General features: G+C 46.5%; 1 protein-coding gene across 1 annotated transcript; it reads right to left on the bottom strand.

Annotated features, from left to right (window-relative positions):
- Positions 1-11,846: 11,846 nt before the first annotated feature.
- On the bottom strand, positions 11,847-14,237 carry LOC21404793 (U-box domain-containing protein 16). The gene has a single exon (XM_010092772.2). It carries the CDS (start codon positions 14,035-14,037, stop codon positions 11,992-11,994), a length of 2,046 nt encoding a protein of 681 aa, XP_010091074.1. The 5' UTR covers positions 14,038-14,237; the 3' UTR covers positions 11,847-11,991.
- Between the last annotated feature and the right edge of the window lie 8,236 nt (positions 14,238-22,473).

Below are 22,473 nucleotides of genomic sequence, written 5' to 3'. Positions count from 1 at the left end.
AAAATTCAAATAGGAGATAATTAACAAGCTTTATCTTAGAGATAGAGATTGGATTCCTTCTAGAAGTTTGACTTCTACTCTATAAATACTATTTTTGAGACAATTTTCGGAATGGTTTTTTACCCTAATTTTAGAGGTAGCCGAAATTTCTCTATAGAAATTTTGGAAACAATTTTTCAGCCCTAAGAGTTAAGGCTGGCCGAAATTCTCAAGACAGAGAGGAAGGAAATTTTTTTTTTTCAAAAATTCCACATCGTGCATGCGTTGGTGTTTGTGGAAATTCGAGTGTTAATTGTAACCCGTTTGTCTCGTGTGTGCCCACACACACGTCTTCGTGGATTCTAGGAATTGACGTGGAAGACATTGGTTTTCTAAACACAAAAATTAGAGCAAGGACTGTTCGTGGTCAAAGAACTTAAGTTATCATTTGAGTCGGCTTCCAGGTATTTTTCCTGATTGAGTTCTTGATATATATAAGTTAATGAGATTAATTTATTCGTGCATAAATTAATATAATCTATTGAGTATCTCAAAAGTTTTATGAAAATTTTTGTTATACACGATCCGCCTCTTCCCCGCACCACCGCGCTTCCGCATCCGGATTCGATTCGGAGACCAACAGCAAGCTGCGTAAGGGATGTCCGCAGTACATGCATTAAATGCAAACCCTTAAACCACCCCTACGGGGGACAGAACAGGGTTACAGCTGTGCACAGAGCCGTAATGGGAGACTAATTGGCTGAGTGAACAGTGCACAAAAAGTGATTAGTGGGCTACGGGCTGGGCCTAGAAAGGCATACCACTTGAGTGCTTGTTCAGCCTACAGGAGAAAACCCCTCCAACGAAGGAAGCTCGGCTATAAAAGGAGAGAAACCTCATACGGAAAAGAGGTTGATTTTTTCCTGAGAAAAAAAGAATGAAAGAGCAATTTGTAAATTGTAATAATCTCAAAAAGGAATAACAAACCACCGTGGATGTAACTCTTTATTTTATAAGAGTGGACCACTATAAATCTTGTGCGTTTTCCTACCTTAAGTATTTTTTCTTATATTGCCTACTACACAAAAAATACCACAAGCACATCAAACTCCTACATATAACCTATATTTAAGCCGGTAATCCGACGGGAAACCCAGAGGTAAACCGGCCTGTTTTTGTTAGCGAAAATTCACCGTCAACAATTGGCGACTCCGCTGGGGACCAAATGCGTTTGACCCCCAGCAACAACAAACATAGTCAGCAAGCATGCCTCCAAGAAGAAGAATTGAGGCCAACAACCAAGGCAGCCAGATGGACGAAACCGCCACTCATCCAGTGAATGACGGGGTGGAGGAAGTTCCACCCCCGGTCAGAAACGAGGTCCCGCCCCCAGATGTGCCGCGGTCGGATCCTGTACAGATGCAGGCCCAATTAGTCACTTTAACCGATCTGGTATGTGGACTAATGACCGTGGTCGAACGCTTGGATGGAAGAAACTCTATGCCACCTTTAGAAGACGCCCTGAGGCCGCTGGGACCTACCATGGCTGAAAACCCCAACCCTGGTGACTGCCCACATATCTTAGAAGAGATCGGGGATAGTGATAATCAAAGGGGCCAACCCAGCAAAGGAGGCGCGCGCCATAATGGATCGCATGGCCAGCCTGGAGCAAAAACTCATAGGGGATGTAGCAGGCCTGAAAAAGAACATAGGGCGAGTGGCTGAGGTGGTAAACGTCGACATCACACCTAGCCACACACATGACCACCCATTTACCGAAGAGATAATGGCACCACCTCTCCCCGACAAATATAGGTCACCGTCGATCCCACCATATGATGGCCGAGGGGATCCCGACGATCATTTAGAAATGTACACGGGGCACATGCTCTTACATGGGTATGCCGAGGAAATCATGTGTCGAGCCTTCCAGAACCATTTAACGGACTCTGCCCGAAGATGGTTTCGGACGCTGAGGCCAAATTCTATCTCGAGCTGGGATGAGTTGAAGGAAGCATTTTCCCTCCAATTCATAAAGGTTAAAAAATATGTCCCCCCGAAGCAGAACCTGACAACGATATACCGAAAGCTGAACGAGTCATTAAGAGAATGGCTTGCGAGGTATGGGGAAGCTGTCACCGCCACGATGGATATAACTGATAGAGAGGCCTTAATGGGGGCATTATCTAGTATGAAGAAAATTACCCCCTTCAAGAGAGAGCTGAACCGAAAGCCCCCATCCAGCTACAAGAGGAGAACCGTAAGCCTCGGCTATTTCAAAGGTACGATTCCTGCCATGAACTGACAGTAGGAGTCAAGGAGGTCTTCAATCAGGTCGGCCGTGAAAATCTGCTGCGCCGCCCAGAGCCGATGAGGACAGATCCCAGCCGAAGGAACCAGAAGAAATTCTGCAGGTTCCACGGCGATGTCGGCCACCACACTGACAATTGCGCCAACCTCAAGCATGAAATCGAGAGAGTAATCCGCGAGGGAAGGCTACAGGAGTTCAAAACCGAACAGAGACCTCGAAACGATGGCACGGTGGGCAAAATGACGGTCGACGATGAGAGGTAGGGCCGACAATATGGGTCACGACACGACGACACGACTCGAAAACGACACGAATTTTGCAGGTTAGGGTTGAGAAAAAAGAGGTTCGGGTTAGAATTGGGTCAACCTGAAATTGACACGAAAAATACGGGTCAATTTCAGGTTGGACCCGCCTAACCCGAACACGACACGAAACTCGTAAAAAACTAAAAAATACATATTTTTCATATTTTAAATTTTATTATGAACTTGTGATATCATGATAGTTATACTCAAAATCTTATACTATTATTTGCTTAATTTCAATGGATGTTATTGTAATTTAGTGTGTTATGAATTTTAAGTTATTTCTAATATGTAAAAAAACTAAATAAAAGTATACAATTTTCGTGTCAATTTCGGGTTCACGGGTCAATTTCGTGTCACGGGTCATTTCGAGTCGTGTCGTGTCAGCTTGTAAAGTTGTCGTGTCGTGTTCGTGTTACGGTTTTTAAAAAATTTCGTGTCACGGGTCGTGTTCGGGTTGACTGCAAATTTTTAAAAAGCGATCAAAACACGACACGAACACGACACGTGACACGAATTGCCACCCCTACTGAGAGGATAACCAACGTCCTGAGGACCGAGAACCTGTCGGTGTCATACGAACTGTCCTCGGCGGCCCCTATATAGGAGGAGACTCAAGGAGATCCCAGAAGGATTACACCCACGAAGCCAGAGGGGTGTACCAGGAAAGATTCTGGAATGTCTCCGCTGTAAAAACCCCACGATATAGCAGTGCCGATGTGGCGTTTAATGAGGACGAGGCCAGCGGAGTTCACTTCCCCCACAACGACGCATTAGTAGTGGAAGCCATGATTGGGAACCACACTGTATGCCGAATCCTGGTAGACAATGGGAGCTCGGTGGACCTCCTTTACTCCGACTGCTTGGAAAAGATGGGGATCCGAAAGGAACAGTTAGAGAATACCTCTAGACCATTATACGGTTTCACCGGAGACTCTGCCATCCCTCAGGGGACTATCCGATTGCCCATAACCGCCGGAGAAAAATCCCGACAGACCACGATAATGACCAACTTTGTGGTAATAAAGGGGGGCTCTCAGTACAATGTTGTAATCGAGAGACCGACCCTTCAGGCGCTGAGGGCAATAACCTCCGTCTACCACCAGAAGGTCAAGTTCCCTACCCCAAATGGCGTAGGTGAGATGAAGAGCAACCAGTACGAAGCTAGGGTCGCATACTCCGATGCCCTCCGTGGATACGACCAGCCAAGGCGACAGGAGGCCAGGATGGTCTATCAAAACACTGTTGAAGACATAGATCCCAGGGTTCAAGAGGAGGTCACCTGGTCCCAACCCATCAACCAAAGTAATAAAAATGGGCTCAGGCTTAGCCCCCTTACTCAAGATTGAGGTTGAAGACTTCCTCAAAAAGAACTTAGACATCTTCGCCTGGAACCATGCCGACATGGAAGGGATCGACGCCGAGGTTATATGTCACTCCCTGAACATTGACCCCTCATATCCTCCTAAGCGCCAGAAGCGTCGACCAATAAACCCAGAGAGGTATGAGGCGCTAAAAGAGAAGGTCGACAACTTGATCAACAATGGGTTCATTAGGGAAGCCCATTACCCGCCTTGGGTCTCAAACCCCATTTTGGTGGTCAAACCTAACGGGAGCTGGAGGACATGCGTCGACTTCAGCGATCTCAACAAAGCCTGCCTGTAGGACGGCTTTCCACTCCCTCGAATAGACTAGATGGTTGACGCCACAACAGGGCATGAAATACTGAGTTTCATGGATGCCTACTCCGGGTACAACTAGATGCCCATGCATCCAGCCGACGAGGAGCATACATCCTTCATAACCGACAGGGGCCTCTACTGCTACAAGGTAATGCATTTTGGCTTAAAGAATGCGGGGGCTACCTACCAAAGGATCGTGAATAAAATGTTCGCTCAACAGCTCGGCAAATCAATGGAAGTCTACGTCGACGACATGCTTGTGAAAAGTGCCAGGGCCAACCAACACGTCGACCACCTGGGTGAAATGTTTAGTGTATTAAGAAAATACCACATGAAACTAAATCTCCAAAAATGCACCTTTGGAGTTGGGTCAGGGAAGTTCCTTGGTTTCATGGTCAACAACCGGGGGATAGAAGCTAACCCTGAAAAGATTAAAACCTTGCATGATATGCGGTCCCCAACTAAACCAAAATAGGTACAGAGGTTGACAGGATGCATCACCGCCTTAAACAGATTTATATCAAAGGCAACAGACAAGTGCGTCCCCTTCTTTGATGCTTTGAAAGGAAGTAGGCGTTTTGAGTGGACACCACAAAGTGAAGAGGCCTTCCTGAAATTGAAGGAGCATTTGGGCAAGTCCCAGTCCTGTCAAAACCCAACCCCGATGAGGAGCTTAGCTTTTACCTCTCCGTGTCCCAACACGCTGTAAGCTCCATACTAATAAGGGAAGAAGAAAGGGTACAGTTGCCAATTTACTATGTAAGCAAAAGACTCCTCGACCCAGAGTCAAGATATACCGAAATGGAACGCTTGGCCCTTGCCCTGATGGTAGCTTCAAGGAAGCTTCGGCACTATTTCCAATCTCACACAATACGGGTTCTTACAAACCATCCGTTGAGACAAGCGCTACAAAAGCCCGAAACTTCTGGTCGACTTCTCAAATGGTCGGTAGAGTTAAGCCAGTTCGACATTAAGTATGTACCAAGAACGGCGATCAAGGGCCAAGCGTTGGCTGACTTTCTGGCCGAATTCTCCCATAGACCGGCCCCCGCCGCGCCAGAAGAAGTCGAGAATATAGAATGGAAGCTCTACGTGGATGGAGCATTGAGCGATAACGGGTCAGGAGCCGTCGTCTTGTTGATCAACCCAGAAGGCCACAAGATCACCTCGGCGGTTCGATTTAAATTCAAAGCGTCGAACAACGAGGTAGAATACGAGGCGCTAATTGCAGGGTTGCGATTGGCCAGTCACCTAAAGATTGAGAGGCTCAGCATCTTCAGCGACTCTCAACTGGTCGTTGGGCAAGTAAACAAAGAATTCCAAGCGCGCGGCGAGAAAATGGGTGCGTACTTGAGGAAAGTAAAGGAAGAACTCGTCAAGTTTAAAAACCATGAGATACTTCAAATACCGCGAACCGAAAACGCAAACGCCGACGCTCTATCAAAGCTTGCATCTTCGAAAGATTCTGACGCACTAGGAGTCATTCCCATCGAGGAACTAGAGTGGCCGACCATTGAGGAAATAGCTGAGGCACTAATCATCCAAATAGGTGAAAATTGGATGACCCCACTCATCCAATACCTAATGGATGCACAACTACCAAACAATAAGGATGAAGCCAGACGGATCAAGTATAGAGCTGCCAGGTACTTATTGTACGACAGTTTACTTTACTGACGAGGCTATTCGACACCACTACAACGGTGCCTGGATGATGACAAAGCCCAGAGGGTCCTCCGAGAAATCCATGAAGGAGTCTGTGGTAATCATACTAGGGGCAGTCTTTTGCTCTTAAGGTTTTGAGGCAAGGATACTATTGGCCCACGCTCAAAAAGGACGCTTTCCAATATGCCCGACGTTGCGATAAGTGCTAAAGGTACGCCACAATTTCTAGAGCACCCCCAGAAAATTTAACCTCCATTCTCAGTCCATGGCCCTTCGCCAAATGGGGGGTTGACCTAATCGGGCCATTGCACCTCGCACCCGGGGGCTTTAAATTTGCCATCATCGCGGTAGATTACTACACAAAGTGGGCAAAGGCAAAGGCTCTGACAATAACCACGGAAGCAGCTTGCACCAACTTCATGTGGAACGACATTGTGTGCAGGTTCGAGGTCCCCAACTCGATAGTGTCCGACAATGGGAAACAGTTCGATAATGCCTCAACACGAAGGTTCTGCGACGGCTTGGGCATTCAAAAGGATTTCTCGGCGCCGATACACCCACAATCTAACAGGCAAGTCGAAGCAGTCAATAAAATATTAAAGTACACCCTGAAGAAGAAGTTCGACGATCTAAAGGGAAACTGGGCCGAGGAACTCCCCAAGGTCTTGTGGGCATACAGAACGACGAGCCAAAGCACCACGGATGAAACGCCCTTCTCCATGGCATATGGCGTCAAGGCGGTACTACCCATAGAAATTAAGACGCCGACTCTAAGAACTGTGGTCTACGACGACGACGGTAATACGGAAGGCATGAATGAAGAACTCGACCTATTAGAAGGAAAAAGGCTTGACTCCCAGTTACGCCTTGCTGCCTACCAGTAGAGGGCAGCCCAATATTACAACAAAAAAGTTAAAAAATGAAGGTTCGCCCCAGGAGACCTAGTATTAAAAAGGGTAACACAGAGTACAAAACTCAAAAATGCTGGTCCTCTGGGCCCAACTTGGGAAGGACCCTACCAAATAAGAGAAGTATTGCGGCCCAGCACCTACATCTTGGAAAGCCTCTCCGGTAAAAAGGTTCAGTATCCATAGAATGCATAACAGTTAAAGCAGTACTACCAATAATGTATGTAGTTTTTTAAACGCATTTTAGTTACATTTTTGGCAATTTAAATAAATTATGAATTTATAGTAATATTGTCCAAAAGTAAGAAGAATTCACCCCTCGAATAAACTTGGCTGCTTAAAAAACCAAGGTATATTAAACAGACAACGGGGGCAATAAGGGATCTACGGATCACAGGCAAAAAACTTAGAAAATTTTATGAAATTTTCTAAGGCGACGACCCCAAGGGGCAAAAGCTAACGCCGACTCTTCCAAGGAAGAAAGGCGAGGAAAAACTTTGAAAATTTTATGAAATTTTCTAAGGCGACGACCCAAGGGGCAAAAGCTAACGTCGACTCTTCTAAGGAAGAAAGGCGAGGAAAAACTTTGAAAATTTTATGAAATTTTCTAAGGCGACGACCCCAAGGGGTAAGAGGTAACGCCGACTCTTCCATGGAAGAAAGGCGAAGAAAAACTTAAAAAATTTTACGAAATTTTCTAAAGATAAACGACCCTAAGGGGTAAAATCAACAACGACTCCTTCAAAAGGGAGAGGTGAATGCATAATAAACAAATGAGCAAGGTATGAAATCTACTGGCTTTTTATAAAACACAAATGAAATAAAAAAAGGTTCAAACCAATGTCATATAAGTTACAGACAGCAGTTAAAAAAAAATCTTCAAGCCTCGCCGCCAACCGCCGAGTCATCACCAGGCGGGGAAGAGTTGTCGTCGCCAGCAGGAGGAGGAGCATCATAAAGGAAGCCCAAGTCCCACTCGGGATGCTTTTGTTTTATCAAATCGATGATTTGTCGACCAACGGATTGAAAATCCTTGGTACGAATGTCGATGAGCTCCGGAAAAATCTTGAACTCCTCAATAATCTCTGCACGTTTGGCATCAAAAACTGCTGCAGCCTCGGCTTCAGCTTCTTTCTTCCCCTCAGCAAAACGTCTCTTCACCGCCTCAGTTGCTTCTACCAACTTCGTCTCAGATGTATCTACCCGCTTTGTAAGGTCCTCAACCGAGGCGGTTAGCCTAGCCAGTTTATCTTCCAAACTCTTCAATTTGGCCACGGCCACATCTCTCTCCTCGGCGGCGTTCGCACACTTAGTCTTAGCATCACCGAGAAGAGAGTTAAGCTCGACCTTTACGCTATCCATCTCTTTAACCCGCTCCTCAACCTTAACTAGGTCGAGAAGGTTGAGAATGGCGAGGATTAGGCCCTGAAAAATTGGAGGTCAGAAAATAAGGATACAAAGCGGCGAAACCAGCAAAAATAAAAGGCAGCTCGATCAAGTCTTACGTGAATTTGGAAAGAGATCTGCTTTCGCTGGCGATCAACCAAAGAAAATTGAGTGGCAGCAACCGAGTGCGGCTCGAGTAAAAACTCATATAGAGCCTGGAAGACAAGGGAGAAGCGAAGGGGAAGTTTCAGTATCGCCTCAATCTCAGCGTCAGAGACGTCTGGGACTTGGAAATTAGGATCCATAATTTTTGCCCCCGGGATAAGCACGCGTTCCCTCGGCGCTAAAAGAACGTTTACGTCAGGAATGGGGACCGTCGGCGTCTAAGTTTCTACCACCGGCATCTTCTCCTTGCGCCTCTTTTTTAGCGCAAGATCCTCCTCCGACGCCGAGGGAACCTTTGAGGCTTTCCTTTTCCTCGGCACCTGAGAAGAAGAGCTAGCTTTCTCATTTCCCTTAGAAGGAGGTTGTTGGCTCAGCGGGGGCTGCTGGCTTGGCTCAGACGGCTGACTACCGAGAAGCTGAATCCTCAAAAACGCCATTTCTATAGAAATGACGAGACAAAAATATAATCGACGCTTGGATAAACAAAATGCCATTATAAGAAAGGCGGCGGGAACATGGGTTTACCTTCGTCGCTTAAATGAAAGTATTTGCGGACAGCGTCGAGGTCAGTAAGGTCTTTGAATTAACTCGGCACTTCAAAGATTGGCCTGGGTTAGGAGGGTGTCAATGTGGCGAACCTCGGACGGGAGCGAGAAGGCTTTCTCAATCCTCGCCAAACTGTTTCCAGAGAACTTTGGCCGGTCCTAACTCATTGTAAAGATAAAAAGGCTGTCAGCGTAAGAAGGAAAAAAGCGGAGTAAGGTAAAAGAAAGGGAATCAAAGTCTCACCCATGTTCCCAAACGACGCCTGCACCTTCCTTCAGCGGGGCAAGCGGTCGTTGGGATGAAAATTAAAGGGTCCGCGTATCATAAAAAAACATGGGTTTCCACCCATGTGACGACGAGAGGATGCCCAAAATTAACTTGTCAAATCTGGGCTGAGATCTCCCGTGCCCACTCAGGAAATACCACCCCTCATACTTGGCGACATGGCACAGTCTGTACATGAATCTAAACTCATCCAGAGGAAGATCCATGTCAAACTTCTGGTTCCACAAAATCAAGGCGCCAGCAAAGCGATACCAGAAATTTGGCGCCAATTGGGCAGGGGAAATGCCATAAAAGTGGCAATAATCTTTTACAAAGGGATGAACTGGAAGGGTCATCCCCGCGGTAACGGCCCTGGTATAGACAGGGAGAAATCCGGTCAGAGGCATGCTAGTCCTAAAATGCATGTCTGGGAGGAGGTATTCGAACCACCTCCCGTCAATGCATCCTTCCTTCACCGCCCGGATGATGTCCTTATTCCGGACTCTCGACGCCACGGTGTCGGTTGTGAAGGAAGGCCGATCCGGGTCTCCACTTGTAGCAGCCAGCGGGGCATCCACCAGAGAAGCGGTGACCCCACACACGCTGCCACCTATGAAAGGCCTCCTATCGTTGTCTTCGTCGATCATTCGGCAGACGTTGTCATAAGTATCGCTACAGTCGTCGCTTGGGCCGGCCATATGTTTCTCGACTTCCCACAATAATGAGTCGCAATCCGATGAGGAGGATGGCCATGAAATCTCTGCCACAGAAGGGGAGTCTGGTCGTACAACAGACGGTCCCTTTCGACGGGTGTTTCTTGGGGCCATTATTCTGGTAATAAAAAAAGACAAGGAGCTACATCAAAATCCTAAGTCGAGAGGAAGGAAAAAATGGCGGTCATTATAAGCGACGACTATTCTAGACAACGACTGCTGAAACACCCCAACGTAACGTCGACCATTCATATGAAGATGGTGACGACAAATGATCGTGACAACCAAGGTTCATCAGAACCCAGAAGCTAGACTCGCATTCAACCAGGAAGCAGGAAAAACTACCCTATGTGGGTCGAATAAAGCATAAAAAGCTATTGTCCTCTACATTTCGCATATCAACACCTATAATTCACTGGGAAAGCCAGTAAAATCATCCAGCAATGCAAATAAGCAACGATTAAAGCTTACCGATGAGTTGGAGTCTGGACGGAGTTTTGAAACCGAGTAGCTTCACGATGCACCAAATGAAGCAGGGAGCACAAGTTGGAGATTCGCAGGGAGAAATTCAGGCAGAGTAACGGCGGTTTTAAGGAATTTGTTTGGAGAGAATGACTTCGGTTTAGAGAATATTTAAAGAAAAACAGGCCATCGACCCCTGACCGTCAGATAAGGCTTGTGGAGATCCAACGGAAGGGGTAATTTTCCCAGATCAAATGACAGCAAAGCAAAGGCGAGAAAATGAAGGGGTGCGATCCAAGGGCTCACATACATCCTTTCAAAATAAGGCCTCACGTCAGCATAGGGAAGTGACTGACGCGACGGTTGCGTTCCTCAAGAAAATATGAAGCATCCAGACCATCATTGCGAGTGAAGGCTCGGGACCGGTTTCCCACACCCGAAGCACGGAAGGACAACCGAACCTAAGCTTGAGGCTGTCTAAAAGAAACCCTCGACCTGGGGGGTAGCTGTTATGGGGGAAAATATGGAAGACACGTGGAAGGAGGACAACATGGCACGTGGCCTTAACCTCTCCTCAACAACCCTCGACGTCTGGGACCCCCTTCCCTTCCGTCGTTAAGAAGCCCGACTTAGGGCGTCGATTTCATGTGACGTCGACAGGTCGTACTGTCGACCTTACAACATAGAAATCTACCGCCAAGAAGAACGATTGGGCTAAACAACACTAGCGACGAGGGGAATGCTCCTTGGGGGAAAGCCTGACGTGGCAAGCTACGTAAGGGATGTCCGCAGTACAGGCATTAAATGCAAACCCTTAAACCACCCCTACGGGGGACAGAAAAGGGTTACAGCTGTGCATAGAGCCGTAATGGGAGACTAATTAGCTGAGTGAACAGTGCACAAAAAGTTATTAGTGGGCTACGGGCTGGGCCTAGAAAGGCAGACCACTTGAGTGCTTGTTCAGCCTAAAGGAGAAAACCCCTCCAACAAAGGAAGCTCGGCTATAAAAGGAGAGAAACCTCATACGGAAAAGAGGTTGATTTTTTCCTGAGAAAGAAAGAACGAAAGAGCAATTTGTAAATTGTAACAATCTCAAAAAGGAATAACAAACCACAATGGATGTAGCTCTTTATTTTATAAGAGTGAACCACTATAAATCTTGTGCGTTTTCCTACCTTAAGTATTTTTTCTTATATTGCCTACTACACAAAAAATACCACAAGCACATCAAACTCCTACATATAACCTATATTTAAGCCGGTAATGTGACGGAAAACTCAAAAGTAAACCGGCCTGTTTTTATTGGCGAAAATTCACCGTCAATACTAATTATTACAAATAGATTAACATTTTTTATTTGTTTGTAATTTTGCCTTTCAACTTATTAACCCTATAATGAATACTCAGCGGCAACTTTTACAATAATACAATTGACGGTCATAACTCAAAACGCAAAAGAGTTTTTTACTAAAAAGAAGGAACCAATTATATTCATGCACAAGATTTTTCATAGATTTCACATATATGTAACCAAAGAACAAATAATGAACGAAAAAAAGAAAGAAAAAAAAATTTTACAAACTCAACCAACAAATATGATCAGCTTCAGCCGGGCAAGACCACAGTAGTAGTTGTAGCAGTAGTAGTGCTATGACCACTATAGCTCGTGAGATGGTAATGATCTCCATCCAACCCAGCCGCCCATCTCCTCAGAATCCTCAGCAGCGTCGCCGCCTTCCGCCTCCCCCTCGGCGTCCCCGTCCCCATTACCTCCCAAACCACCCTCTCGATCCCCGCCACCCCAACCAGCTCCGCCACCATATCCGCCCCTCCCTTCCTACATATCGTCACAAGCGCCGCCACCGCGCTCTCCCTCGCCCTATCCGACCCCTCCCTCAAAACTCCTCCCAACTTCTTAATCCCGCCGTAAGCCGCCGCAATCGCCAGCAGCCCTCCCCTCTTCACCACCACCTCCACTATGGTCACCGCCTCCTCCGGTAGCCCGTCCATCAGCTGCACAGTCGTCTCCACCACGCCGGCCTCCACCAGCCTGAGCACTCCGTCCCTGTCGGCCGCCAAATTCAGTATCGCCGCCAAAGCGTCCCGTTTCGAGAACGTGGGACCCTCCTTGGCCAACTCGAGCAATCCCCTCACCACACGTGTCTTCCTCCCGAGCTTCTTCCTGTGGGAGGGTACACCAGAGAGTGAGAATATCGTCGCCGCGGCGTTCGCCTTCGCCTCCCACGTGGCGCCGTTTTTTAGGACCTCGACAACACCGTTTAGTGCACCTTCCGTCTCCATTATCAGCGTTTTGTTCGCTTCTAGGATGGAGAGGTTGAGTATCGCTGTCACGGCGTTGACTTGGAGATTCGGGTGCTCCGAGCCTAGGTGCCGAACAAATAGAGGTATGGCTCCCGCTTCGGCCACGCAGGCTCGGCTCTCCGAATCGGCTTTGGCTAGGACTCGGAGCTCGTAAACGACGCCGTTTGTGTCGTCCGTTGACTGGGAAATGGATAGCTTGTTTACCAAAAACGACGCCGTCATTCTTGTCGCTTCGAGCGCCGTTTTGTTGGACACAACGCCTTTTCGTCTGTCCTTGCTGTCCGTTGCATCGAAGGGAATCTTCTGCTCCCGGCACCACATACAGATCAGATTCCTCAACGCGCGATTGGTGATTAGCTCTGTGTGGGCCAGGGTCTGACCTGTCTTGGGACACGTGTTGTGTCCTGACTCGATCCACAGCCTTATCGACTCGCGATCGTACGTCTGACCTGTCGCCACGACGACCGGGTCCCGCATTACGTCGAGGCTTATCGGGCAGCGGAAGTCTGTCGGAAAGGCGATTTCGGACGAGGATTTCCGGCGCCGAATCTCGGCGGCGCGTGGAGTCGACGCGCGGAAGAGGACGCATTTCGCGTAGCGGACGAGGCCGATGAGAGCGATGGCGTCGGACCTGGATTTGTCGTCCGTTTGGTTCTGGACTTCGTCTTGGAGGCTCTCGATCTCGTCTCTGCAAGTGGAGGAATCGCGGATCCCTAATCTGGAGAAAATTTCGGACAGATTCTTCTGATCAGGAACGATTTCTTTCTTGATCCGATCGAGAAGATTCAATACCTCGCGTCTGAGATTCTCGTCGTCTGGATCGACGAAGGCTTTTGTCTCGGCGCACTGTTTTCTCACCAGCCAAACAAGCTCCTCCACGTCTTCGCTCAATCCGATCTCTCTGGCGGGGAAAATATCCAGTAAAGTCGACAAATCTGCCATGAGCTCGTGGAAGTTGTTGGAAATGGAGTTGTTCTGCATCAGAATCCACATCCTGCTTCCGTTGGAGCAGTCCTCGAGGAGCGCCTTGATTCTTTGCAGGACGATGAACATCTCCTCGAAGCAGAGGACGGCGGAGGTGGAGAAGAGATTGGCGGCCGGGCCGCGGAGAAGCTCCTCGAAGAGGATCGCGAGAAGCTTCGCCTTGCGAATCAAGGAGGAAGAGTTTCGCCGGAGGAGGAATTGGAGAGGTTGAAGAGCGCTGATCTCTTTTGTTAGAAGAAGAAGCGATTCGACAAGATTTGTCTCCGATATTAGCTTCGGAGACACGAAGGCTTCCGCCGATGGCCGCCGCATTCGGGGCGGGAATGCGTGGGGAGATATCGCCATGAAAAGTGTCGCAAAAAGATTGAATCAGATGTTGTCAAGTATAAGAACTTGCTTTGAAGAATTGTTGTTTAATTTACTTGAAAAGATATGGCTTTTGTTTCAAGAAGAAGAGAGGAAGGGAAGGCTAATTTGGAAAAGTTTAGCCAGTCCAAGTTGATTACAGAACAAGTTGTACTCGTACAAGATAAGCGAGTTGGCTTTTTTGCTTTTCCCCTTTCTTTTTTCGCTGTTGAAAATTTCTATTATTGTTTTTATAAAACCACCCAAACAAAAAGAAAATAAAATAAACTCCCTTTTGATGGGTTGACTGCTTTTGAGATTATTTCAAAATTTACTAAAGCAAAAACAGAAAAAGGATAATTTTCATTAGAGTTTCTGTTCTATTTTCACTTGCGAATGAGAAAAAAAAAAAAAATATATATATATATATATATATGAAATTAAAGTAACGATACTTGGAGGAAGAATATGAGCCGTTGGATCTAGTTTTGGTCTTATACCAAACATGACAAGGTCCTTTCTAACGGCCGCCGGCATGCAAGTGTATACAATAACATGTATTTTGACATTTTATATAATATGGCAATATGATTGAGCTTTTCTGTCGTTTTTTTTTTTTTTTTAAATAAAAGTCCTTTTCAAATTCATGAATCGGTAAGCACTAACGAAAACAAAATTATGGAAGTGAAGACAATAAAAATTGAGGTAAAACAGTGGTTGCAAAAGGACATGTTGGGTCTCCGTCGTCATCCACATGCCAAATATTATTTCGGGGTGGGGGAGAAGAAAAAAGCATGCATGATTTTGACGTTTCCGTATTTGGAATCATTCCAGCTAGAGGTATTCAGATAGATGAGTTTTCTCCTTCAAAGCTTAACTGTTCTTTATTTGGCTGCTTGAAAGCTAAACTCTAAGGAAAAGAAAAGAAAAATAATAAAGGCGACAACGTTTCTTATCATAACAATCCTATGTACGGTTTTTCTACGTGTGTTTCTGGGCACTTTTGAGCTGTGGTTTTGCCAATGATAAGAATATGGGATTGCCAACTATTTCCTTTGATCACAACAGTGTTGTTTCTAGGAAACATATGTGAAAGTAACACGATGGGTCGGAGACAATTAGTTAGGGCTGACAATTCGGGTAGAGACGCGACGACACAATTAGAAATTCTCATAAAGTTAGCGGGTTTGGATTTATTATAAATGAGTTTAGATAATAATCGGGTTAACACGATTAATAAATAGGTTGAGTTAGAGTTGACCTCCTAACACGAAGTAACACGAATTGACATGATTAATTATATGTGTTATCTATAATCTAATTATAAGTGATATAACATAAAAGTTTATATGACATATTAAATACAAATAATGTGAATTTTAATATTTGTAAGTAAAATTCATTTATTTTTCTTAAACGAAAAGATAAATTGACCAATAAACATATTAAACATATCTTGACCGTGTTAAAATAAGTCATTATTATATTAATTTTTTATTTAATATATTTATTTAAATGGGTTATAGGGGCTGACACGATTAACAAGATTAATAAATAGGTCATGTTTAGATTGACAATTTTGACATGTTTAATAAACATATCGTGTTTAGATTAATATTTTTTGACACAATTAATAAACAGGTGAACACAAACCCAACCAACTAACATGAGTTGCCATCCTTACAATTAGCCAGGGAAGAGTTGTGTGAACAGTGATTTATAGGTCATGAAACTCCAATTAGGCTATGGAGTTATTATTATTATTACTATTATTATTATTATTATTGAACATATTGTATAGGCTTAATTTTGAAAGCCATGTAGCACTTTAGAGCTAGGGTCGAATTAAAATAATTCAGGCCCCGTTCATTTCGCTGATTCGAGTTTAGAATTTGAGTTTTACTACAGTAAAAAGCTCTCACAAACAATCACATCTAACTTTTTTGCTACAGTAAAAAGCTCTCACATAAAATCACATCTCAACTCGAATCAGCGAACTAAACGGGCCCTCAGTTGTTATCGGTTTTAGAGTCAAATTCTGTTTCAATTTAGAAGCAGCTAATTTGATTTTTTCTCTCACTGAAACTCTTTTTTTTCTCTCTAAGTTGACAAAGTTTCAGTTAATTAGAGGAAATTACGAAAAACAGATGCTTTGGCCCTCGCATTTATGGTATTTATAGATTCCCTATAGACTTAGTTCTGAACTTCATTGATTGTCCATGTCAGCCTCCCTTCTCCTTGTAGATCTTGTCGATGGTGGATTTTAATCAACAAAGAATTACTAATTCTCCGAGAACACTCACACTAATCTCTCACGTATTAACTAGGAATTAACGGTGCTGAATAAGTAAATGAGACAAGAGTTTATAGTGGTTCGGCTAAATTTATTTGCCTACATCCACTTGTGCATGCACTAATATGCTGTAGATTACAACTTCTGTAGAAGTCTCTCAGTGAGTGTGTAAAAAAAAAGTAATGAACTTTTGTGGCTCTATTTATAGGCCTTATACATGTGAGAAACCCCTGCACTTCCCGAGAAAATCAACCTCTATCCATTAATTAGGGGATTTGGCAGCTGGATTTCCCTGATTGTTGCTTCCCGGTCAGGTTAACCACACTTTACCCAATGCCTGATTTCCTGACTCCAACAGTGGCGGTAGGTGATATAGTGTGTCTTCCCCAGGACTGACAGCGGATTTGACTGGGCTGATGTCTCAACGTCGGGTCCTCACCACATGGGCTGGGCCCTCGACGCACGTCAGCGCACGTGACTTCTCGACGTCTAAAGGGCACTCCGGACACACTGGTTCCCTCGATGTCAGTGACCGGTCCTCAACGGGGAGTCCTCGGTACTTGTCACCCAAAGGGACAGTCGATCCCTCGACTGTGGCGTAACAATTACCCCTAGCCTTGGATGTCGCGTTGTGATATTCCAGGCTATGTAGCGTCGAGAGATCCACGTGGAAGATTCCCTCCTGCAGACTACGGCGGCTGCTCGTAGGTACTGCGCCATCATTACTGCGAGTACCTCGGGCAGTGGAACAGTCTCGTCGATCATGTCAACGGTCACATCCCCATACCCTAGCGACACGTGGCAATCGAGGGGAAAGCTGCAACCGTCCGATCATATTTATTTCTCCCGCTCTTATCCCAACCGTTGGATCACGTCTTTTCGGGTCCACCGTTGGATGAGGTTAATTCAAATTCGACGGTCGAGATCTGGTGTCGTTAGGACTTCTCAGTCTCCTTAGCTTCTCTCCCGGGCCTATATATATGCCCCTTGACACAGTTCTACGATTATCCATTCTTCAGAACGCCGTTACTCTGCCGGATTCTCACCAGGAACCACCATCTCCGACCTCAACTTCTCGGTCTTACGGCTTTCTGTAAGAACTAGTAAGCCTTCTGGCACTCTTTTATTTCTCGGTGTGATTCTGGACTTGGTTCCTGCAAAAATGGGCATTTTAAAGGTTCACATAACTGTAAAATGAACTTACCTGAGCACTGCCGTATTAACTTGGGTTGAACCTTGTCGTGGTAGCACCCGCTGGGGTTTAGTCGACTGCGTTGGGGTTCTCAAACTCACTTCTGGGTTCCTAGGGACCCTAGTGAGTTCTTTTTTCTTGTTCATAGGTTGGACACCCATGTCTGGGTTGTGTGGGCCTGGTGATAAAGTTCCAGGCTTTAGGATCACTTTGCCCTGAGAATTCTCTTTCCAGATTCTGCTTTTGGCCTCTCGACCACTAGGTTTTTACCTCGACCCATTATGTGCCTTTTTTCAGATCATGCCGCCCAAACGAGTTATAGGTCGAAAGGTCTCTACTTCCAGGGTTAGGGAAGACCCTGAGGAGGCCGTAACATTGAACACGTCCTCAGATGACAGCGGGGACTCCCTGCTTCGTCAGATGGAGGAGTACAACGAAGGGTCGGTCTCAACTTCTCATCCGGACGAGCTGATCCTCCTCGACGTTAAGGATGATAGCCTAAGGGTCAGCCCTGCTGGGGGCGCGGTTATGGGTTGGCATCGACCAATGGCGTCACCGGGATGGCGACAGATGTCAACTTGTCAAAGGTAAAGCCCTAGGTTGACCTGAAGGTGTTCAATGACACAGGGATCGACGCTAGCCACTTTTACCTAATCATCCCGACTTCCAACGATAGGGCTCATAACCCCCCTCCCCACCATTTGATCGTATACACGCGGTCCCTCAGCTTCGGGCAGACTCTGCCCTTTCACCCTTTCGTGAAAGCCCTTTGTAGCCTTCACAGGATTTCTCCTGCCCAGCTGTCACCCAACAGCTGGATGATAATAAACTCCATGATCATTTTGCAGAGAAAGTTTTTGAACATTGACATAACCATCGAGGAATTTATGTATTGCTATGCCCTTAGGGCTTCCCCCGGTCAGAGGAGATTTTTCTACTTTAGAGCTCACTCTAAGTCCAAACCTCACATTCCCTCTGTCATGGTCGAGAAGACCTCCAGCTGTCACGGGTGGAAGCCCCAATTCTTTTTTCTTAGGCGCAATTTCAACACCCATCCGCTCGACGGCGAGCGTCCTCTCGGGACACAGACCGTATTCAACAAATACTGTAGGTATCCTTTCTGTTGAACTTTCATGACATCCTTTCATTCGCGGCCATCTTACATGCGTTGTTCCTCGTGCAGGTGAAGTCGTTACTCGACTGAGGCTTTCTACAGCTGCGCTCAAACGTGTCGAGCGTATTCTATCCCTCGCCGACTCCTGCCGAAGCTCTGCTGCTCTCAACACACCAGAGAACCGTCTACTCTACGGGTTAGCTATCATCCTCGAGCCTCCGCGTGAACCGATTGTCCCCACCCGCAGATCTCCTCAGTGGTAAGTCGAGTCATATTTTTCCTACCCTTTCAGTAGAAGGAAGGAAAGTAGTTGAGGATCCTTGGGCCTGACTTTTCTTTATTGTGCAGCAGTATCTTCTGACATAAGGTACATCATCCCAAAGCTGAGGAAAAGGGGTGGAGGAGCCTCATTTAAGTCATCGAGCCAGGCGGAGGACCAAGGCACTCCAGCCCCTAGCGCGGAGGTCCCCGTCTAAGGGAAGTTCACTGTCTCCCCTAATCCTAAGAGGCGGAGGACGAAAGAGCTACAAGGCTCCCCATCAGCCGAAGGGTCCTCTCGGGCGTCTCGACGCCTGGACAAGGGGAAGGGCACCGAGGTCACCGCGAACCTAGAGGACCCTCCTGCGCCTCAGGGGCCCCTTTTGCTGCCGGGGTCGAAGATTAATGACCCTCAATTCCTCATCCCGGATGTGGCCGGCCACGACCTGAACCGGGCTATGTGCCTTCCCTCTCGCTTCAGCCTTCCCATTCAGGCCATCTACTCGCTCTTTCATCCCGACTCCTAGGACAAGTTAACAGGGATGGAACTTTTGGAGCGCCATCATATAGCGGTGGTCCGCCAAATCTCGGTAAGTCCTACTTACTTCTTGACCTTGATTCTCATATAGTTGATTTGTATGCCTTATTCATGCTTTTTCTTTTTCATCTTTCAGGTTCTCGAGGCTACGCTCTTGAATTATGTGGAGCTTGACGCTCTGCTAAAGTGGGGCATCCCGTCGAGAGCTGCAGAGGAGGAGATCTCGACTCTGCGTGCTGCCCAGGAGGGCATTTCTTTGGACTTGGAGACTGAGAAAACCAAGGTCAAGTCCCTGGAGGATGCGATCATCAAGGAGAAGGATGAGAGCTTCAAGAAGGGCTTCGACGAGGGGTGCTCCAAGGCGGTCAAAACGTACCTTGCCTCACCTATCTTCGAGCAGAAGAAGAGGGACATCCTTGAGGAATTCTTGGGATCTGACGAGTTTCGTCGTTCAGTCGACGCTCGGGTCGAGAGATACAAGTCGTCACAGGAGTTCATAGACATCGTCGATGAGCGGGTAGAGCAGTTCAAATCCTCAAAAGCCTTTGAGGATCTTGTTACCCAGAGGCTCGACGCTTATCAAGACTCTGTTGAGTTTGAGGAGCTCCAGCTTAACTTGATGAAGTCTACTGGGGAGTAGATTCTCGATTGCTTCCGAAGGAAGTGCCCAGACGTCGACCTGGCTTTCCTCGACAAATCTGACGAGGAGGAGGTGGAAGTGATAGGGAAGGCTCTAGACGCCGAGGGGGATGATCAGACGCCGAGGGTTGGGGCAGCGCCATGACTATTTTTGTTTCTTTTTTATGATTCTTAGAGGGCCATCAGGCCGAGACATTGAATTTTTATTTTGTAACGGCCATAAGGTCGAGAGTCCTTATTTATTTATTTATATATGCATTTTTGTTTATACAGATGCTTGTTGTGGATGCCGTAGAAATACTTGAAAATTTCTAAAATTTTTTTGTTAAGTATGGTTGGCCAGGACTTAGCAAACTTTGCCACCCTTAAAGGCCTTAGGGTGGCCTTATTTGGCCTTACTACCCCCTCGTCGAAGATAGTCTTTTAACTTATCTTTGACAGAAGATTAGTCAACATATAATGGTCGACGTAGATTCTCGAATATGTAGATCCCAGTCGAGCGATAAAATTCACACGAGTAGACTAAAATGAGTAGAAAATTCAGACGCACTTTTATTTACGTAGAATTTACACGTCTTCTTTTCAGTCTACAAAAATACACTGGAAAATGGAGCAAAACTTCCTAAGTGTAACCTCCAAGTCGACTGTTATCGCCACTATTGATAGTAGATCTTTAGTTAGTCTGTATTCCAAGTGTGTTTGATGTCTCGACCATTTATGTCGACGAGTCGATAGGATCCATTAACCACGACCTCCTTTATCCTGTAGGGTCCTTCCTAAGTTGGGCCCAGTACCCTAGAGTTTTTGGGCTTAGTGTTTGGGGTTACTACTCGCAATACGAGGTCTCCCACTTTAAACCGCTTATGCTTGACCTTTCTGGTGTAGTACCTGGCTGTCCTGGCTTAGTATGAGGCGAGCCTTAGTTGTGCGTCCGTGCGCCTTTCTTCTAGAAGGTCAAGCTCTAAGCCCATTCCCTCGGCGTTCTTATCTTCTTTATACCGTATCACTTGGCTGGTGGGGATGGATATCTCGACCGGGAGAACCGCTTCCACCCCGTAAGCCATTGAGAACGGTGTTTCCCATGTGGTCGTCCTACTAGTCGTCCTGTAGGCCCACAAGACCTTGGGTAGCTCATCTGCCCACTTGCCCTTGTAGTTATTGAGTCAACGCTTCAGCGTGACTTTGATAATCTTATTGACCACCTCGACTTATCCGTTGGACTGTGGACATACAACTGAGGATAAGTTCTTATGGATACCTAGCAATTCGCAGAACAGGTTGGTGTTGTCATTGTTGAACTGCTTCCCGTTATCTGATACGAGGGAGTGCGATACACTAAACCGGCAGACTATGTTGTTCCATATAAAGTTTGTGCATTTATCCTCCGATATCGTCGTTAAAGGCTCCGTTTCAACACACTTTGTGAAGTAGTCGACACTACAATCGCGTACTTGTATCCCCCGGGGGTCTTGTGCAATGGGCCAATGAGATCAATCCCCCATTTTGCAAATGGCCAAGGGGAGACTATCGACGTTAGGTACTCTGAATGTTGCCGAGGGATGGGGGCGTACCTTTAGCAGCCTTCACATTTCTTTACATACTCGGTTGCATCCTTCTTGAGGTTGGGCCAGTAATACCCCTGCCTCAATATCTTATAGGCCAGGGATTGCCCCCTGTGTGGTTTCCACATATCCCATCGTGTACCTCTAAAAGCACCTTCTTCACTTCCTCGTCATTAAGACACCGGAGCAAGGGCGTCGAGAACCCCTTGCGATAAAGGATATTGTCATGCATGGTGTATCTCGACGCCTGGTACCTTAACCTTTTTGCCTGTTGCTTGTCCTCCGGGAGCTCACCGTCGAGCAAATACTTGACGATTGGGTCCTTCCAGCTCGGCTGGTGGCTCAGTGAGAGGACTTCAGGCTTTCCCTCGGTGGAAGGCGCTTTTAAAACTTCCACGGGTACTAGCCTAAGCAACTCGGCATCCTTCGAGGTGGCCAACCTAGCAAGGCCATCGACGTTGCTATTCTCTGACCTCGGCACCTGCTGAATGTCGTAGGCTGAGAGCTTCTCCAAGGCCTCTTTTACCTTTTTAAGATAAGTAGCCATCTTCTCATCCCTGGTCTGATATTGGCCTTTCACCTGGTTTACGACTAACTGTGAATCGCTGAAGATGTCTATGGCCCCCGTTTTTAGGTGCTCTGCCAACCTAAGTCCTACAAGTAACGCCTCGTACTCTGCTTCATTATTAGATGCGAGGAACTCGAATCTAACGATTGAGGTTATCTTGTGGCCTTCTGGGGTGTGCAGCACCAACCCTGCACCACTGCTGTTGTCATTTGAGCTTCTGTCGACATAGAGCTTCCAAAGGGGGGCCCATCAACTGCTTCCGCTTCATTTGG

This window comes from Morus notabilis, unplaced genomic scaffold (assembly GCF_000414095.1).
Source record: "Morus notabilis unplaced genomic scaffold, ASM41409v2 Scaffold442, whole genome shotgun sequence".
NCBI lineage: Eukaryota > Viridiplantae > Streptophyta > Magnoliopsida > Rosales > Moraceae > Morus > Morus notabilis.
This window is presented reverse-complemented; position numbering and strand designations above follow the sequence as displayed.

Excerpts from the sequence above, each read along its gene's own strand:
- LOC21404793 (XM_010092772.2), bottom strand. The coding sequence starts at position 14,037 with ATGGCGATATCTCCCCACGCATTCCCGCCCCGAATGCGGCGGCCATCG.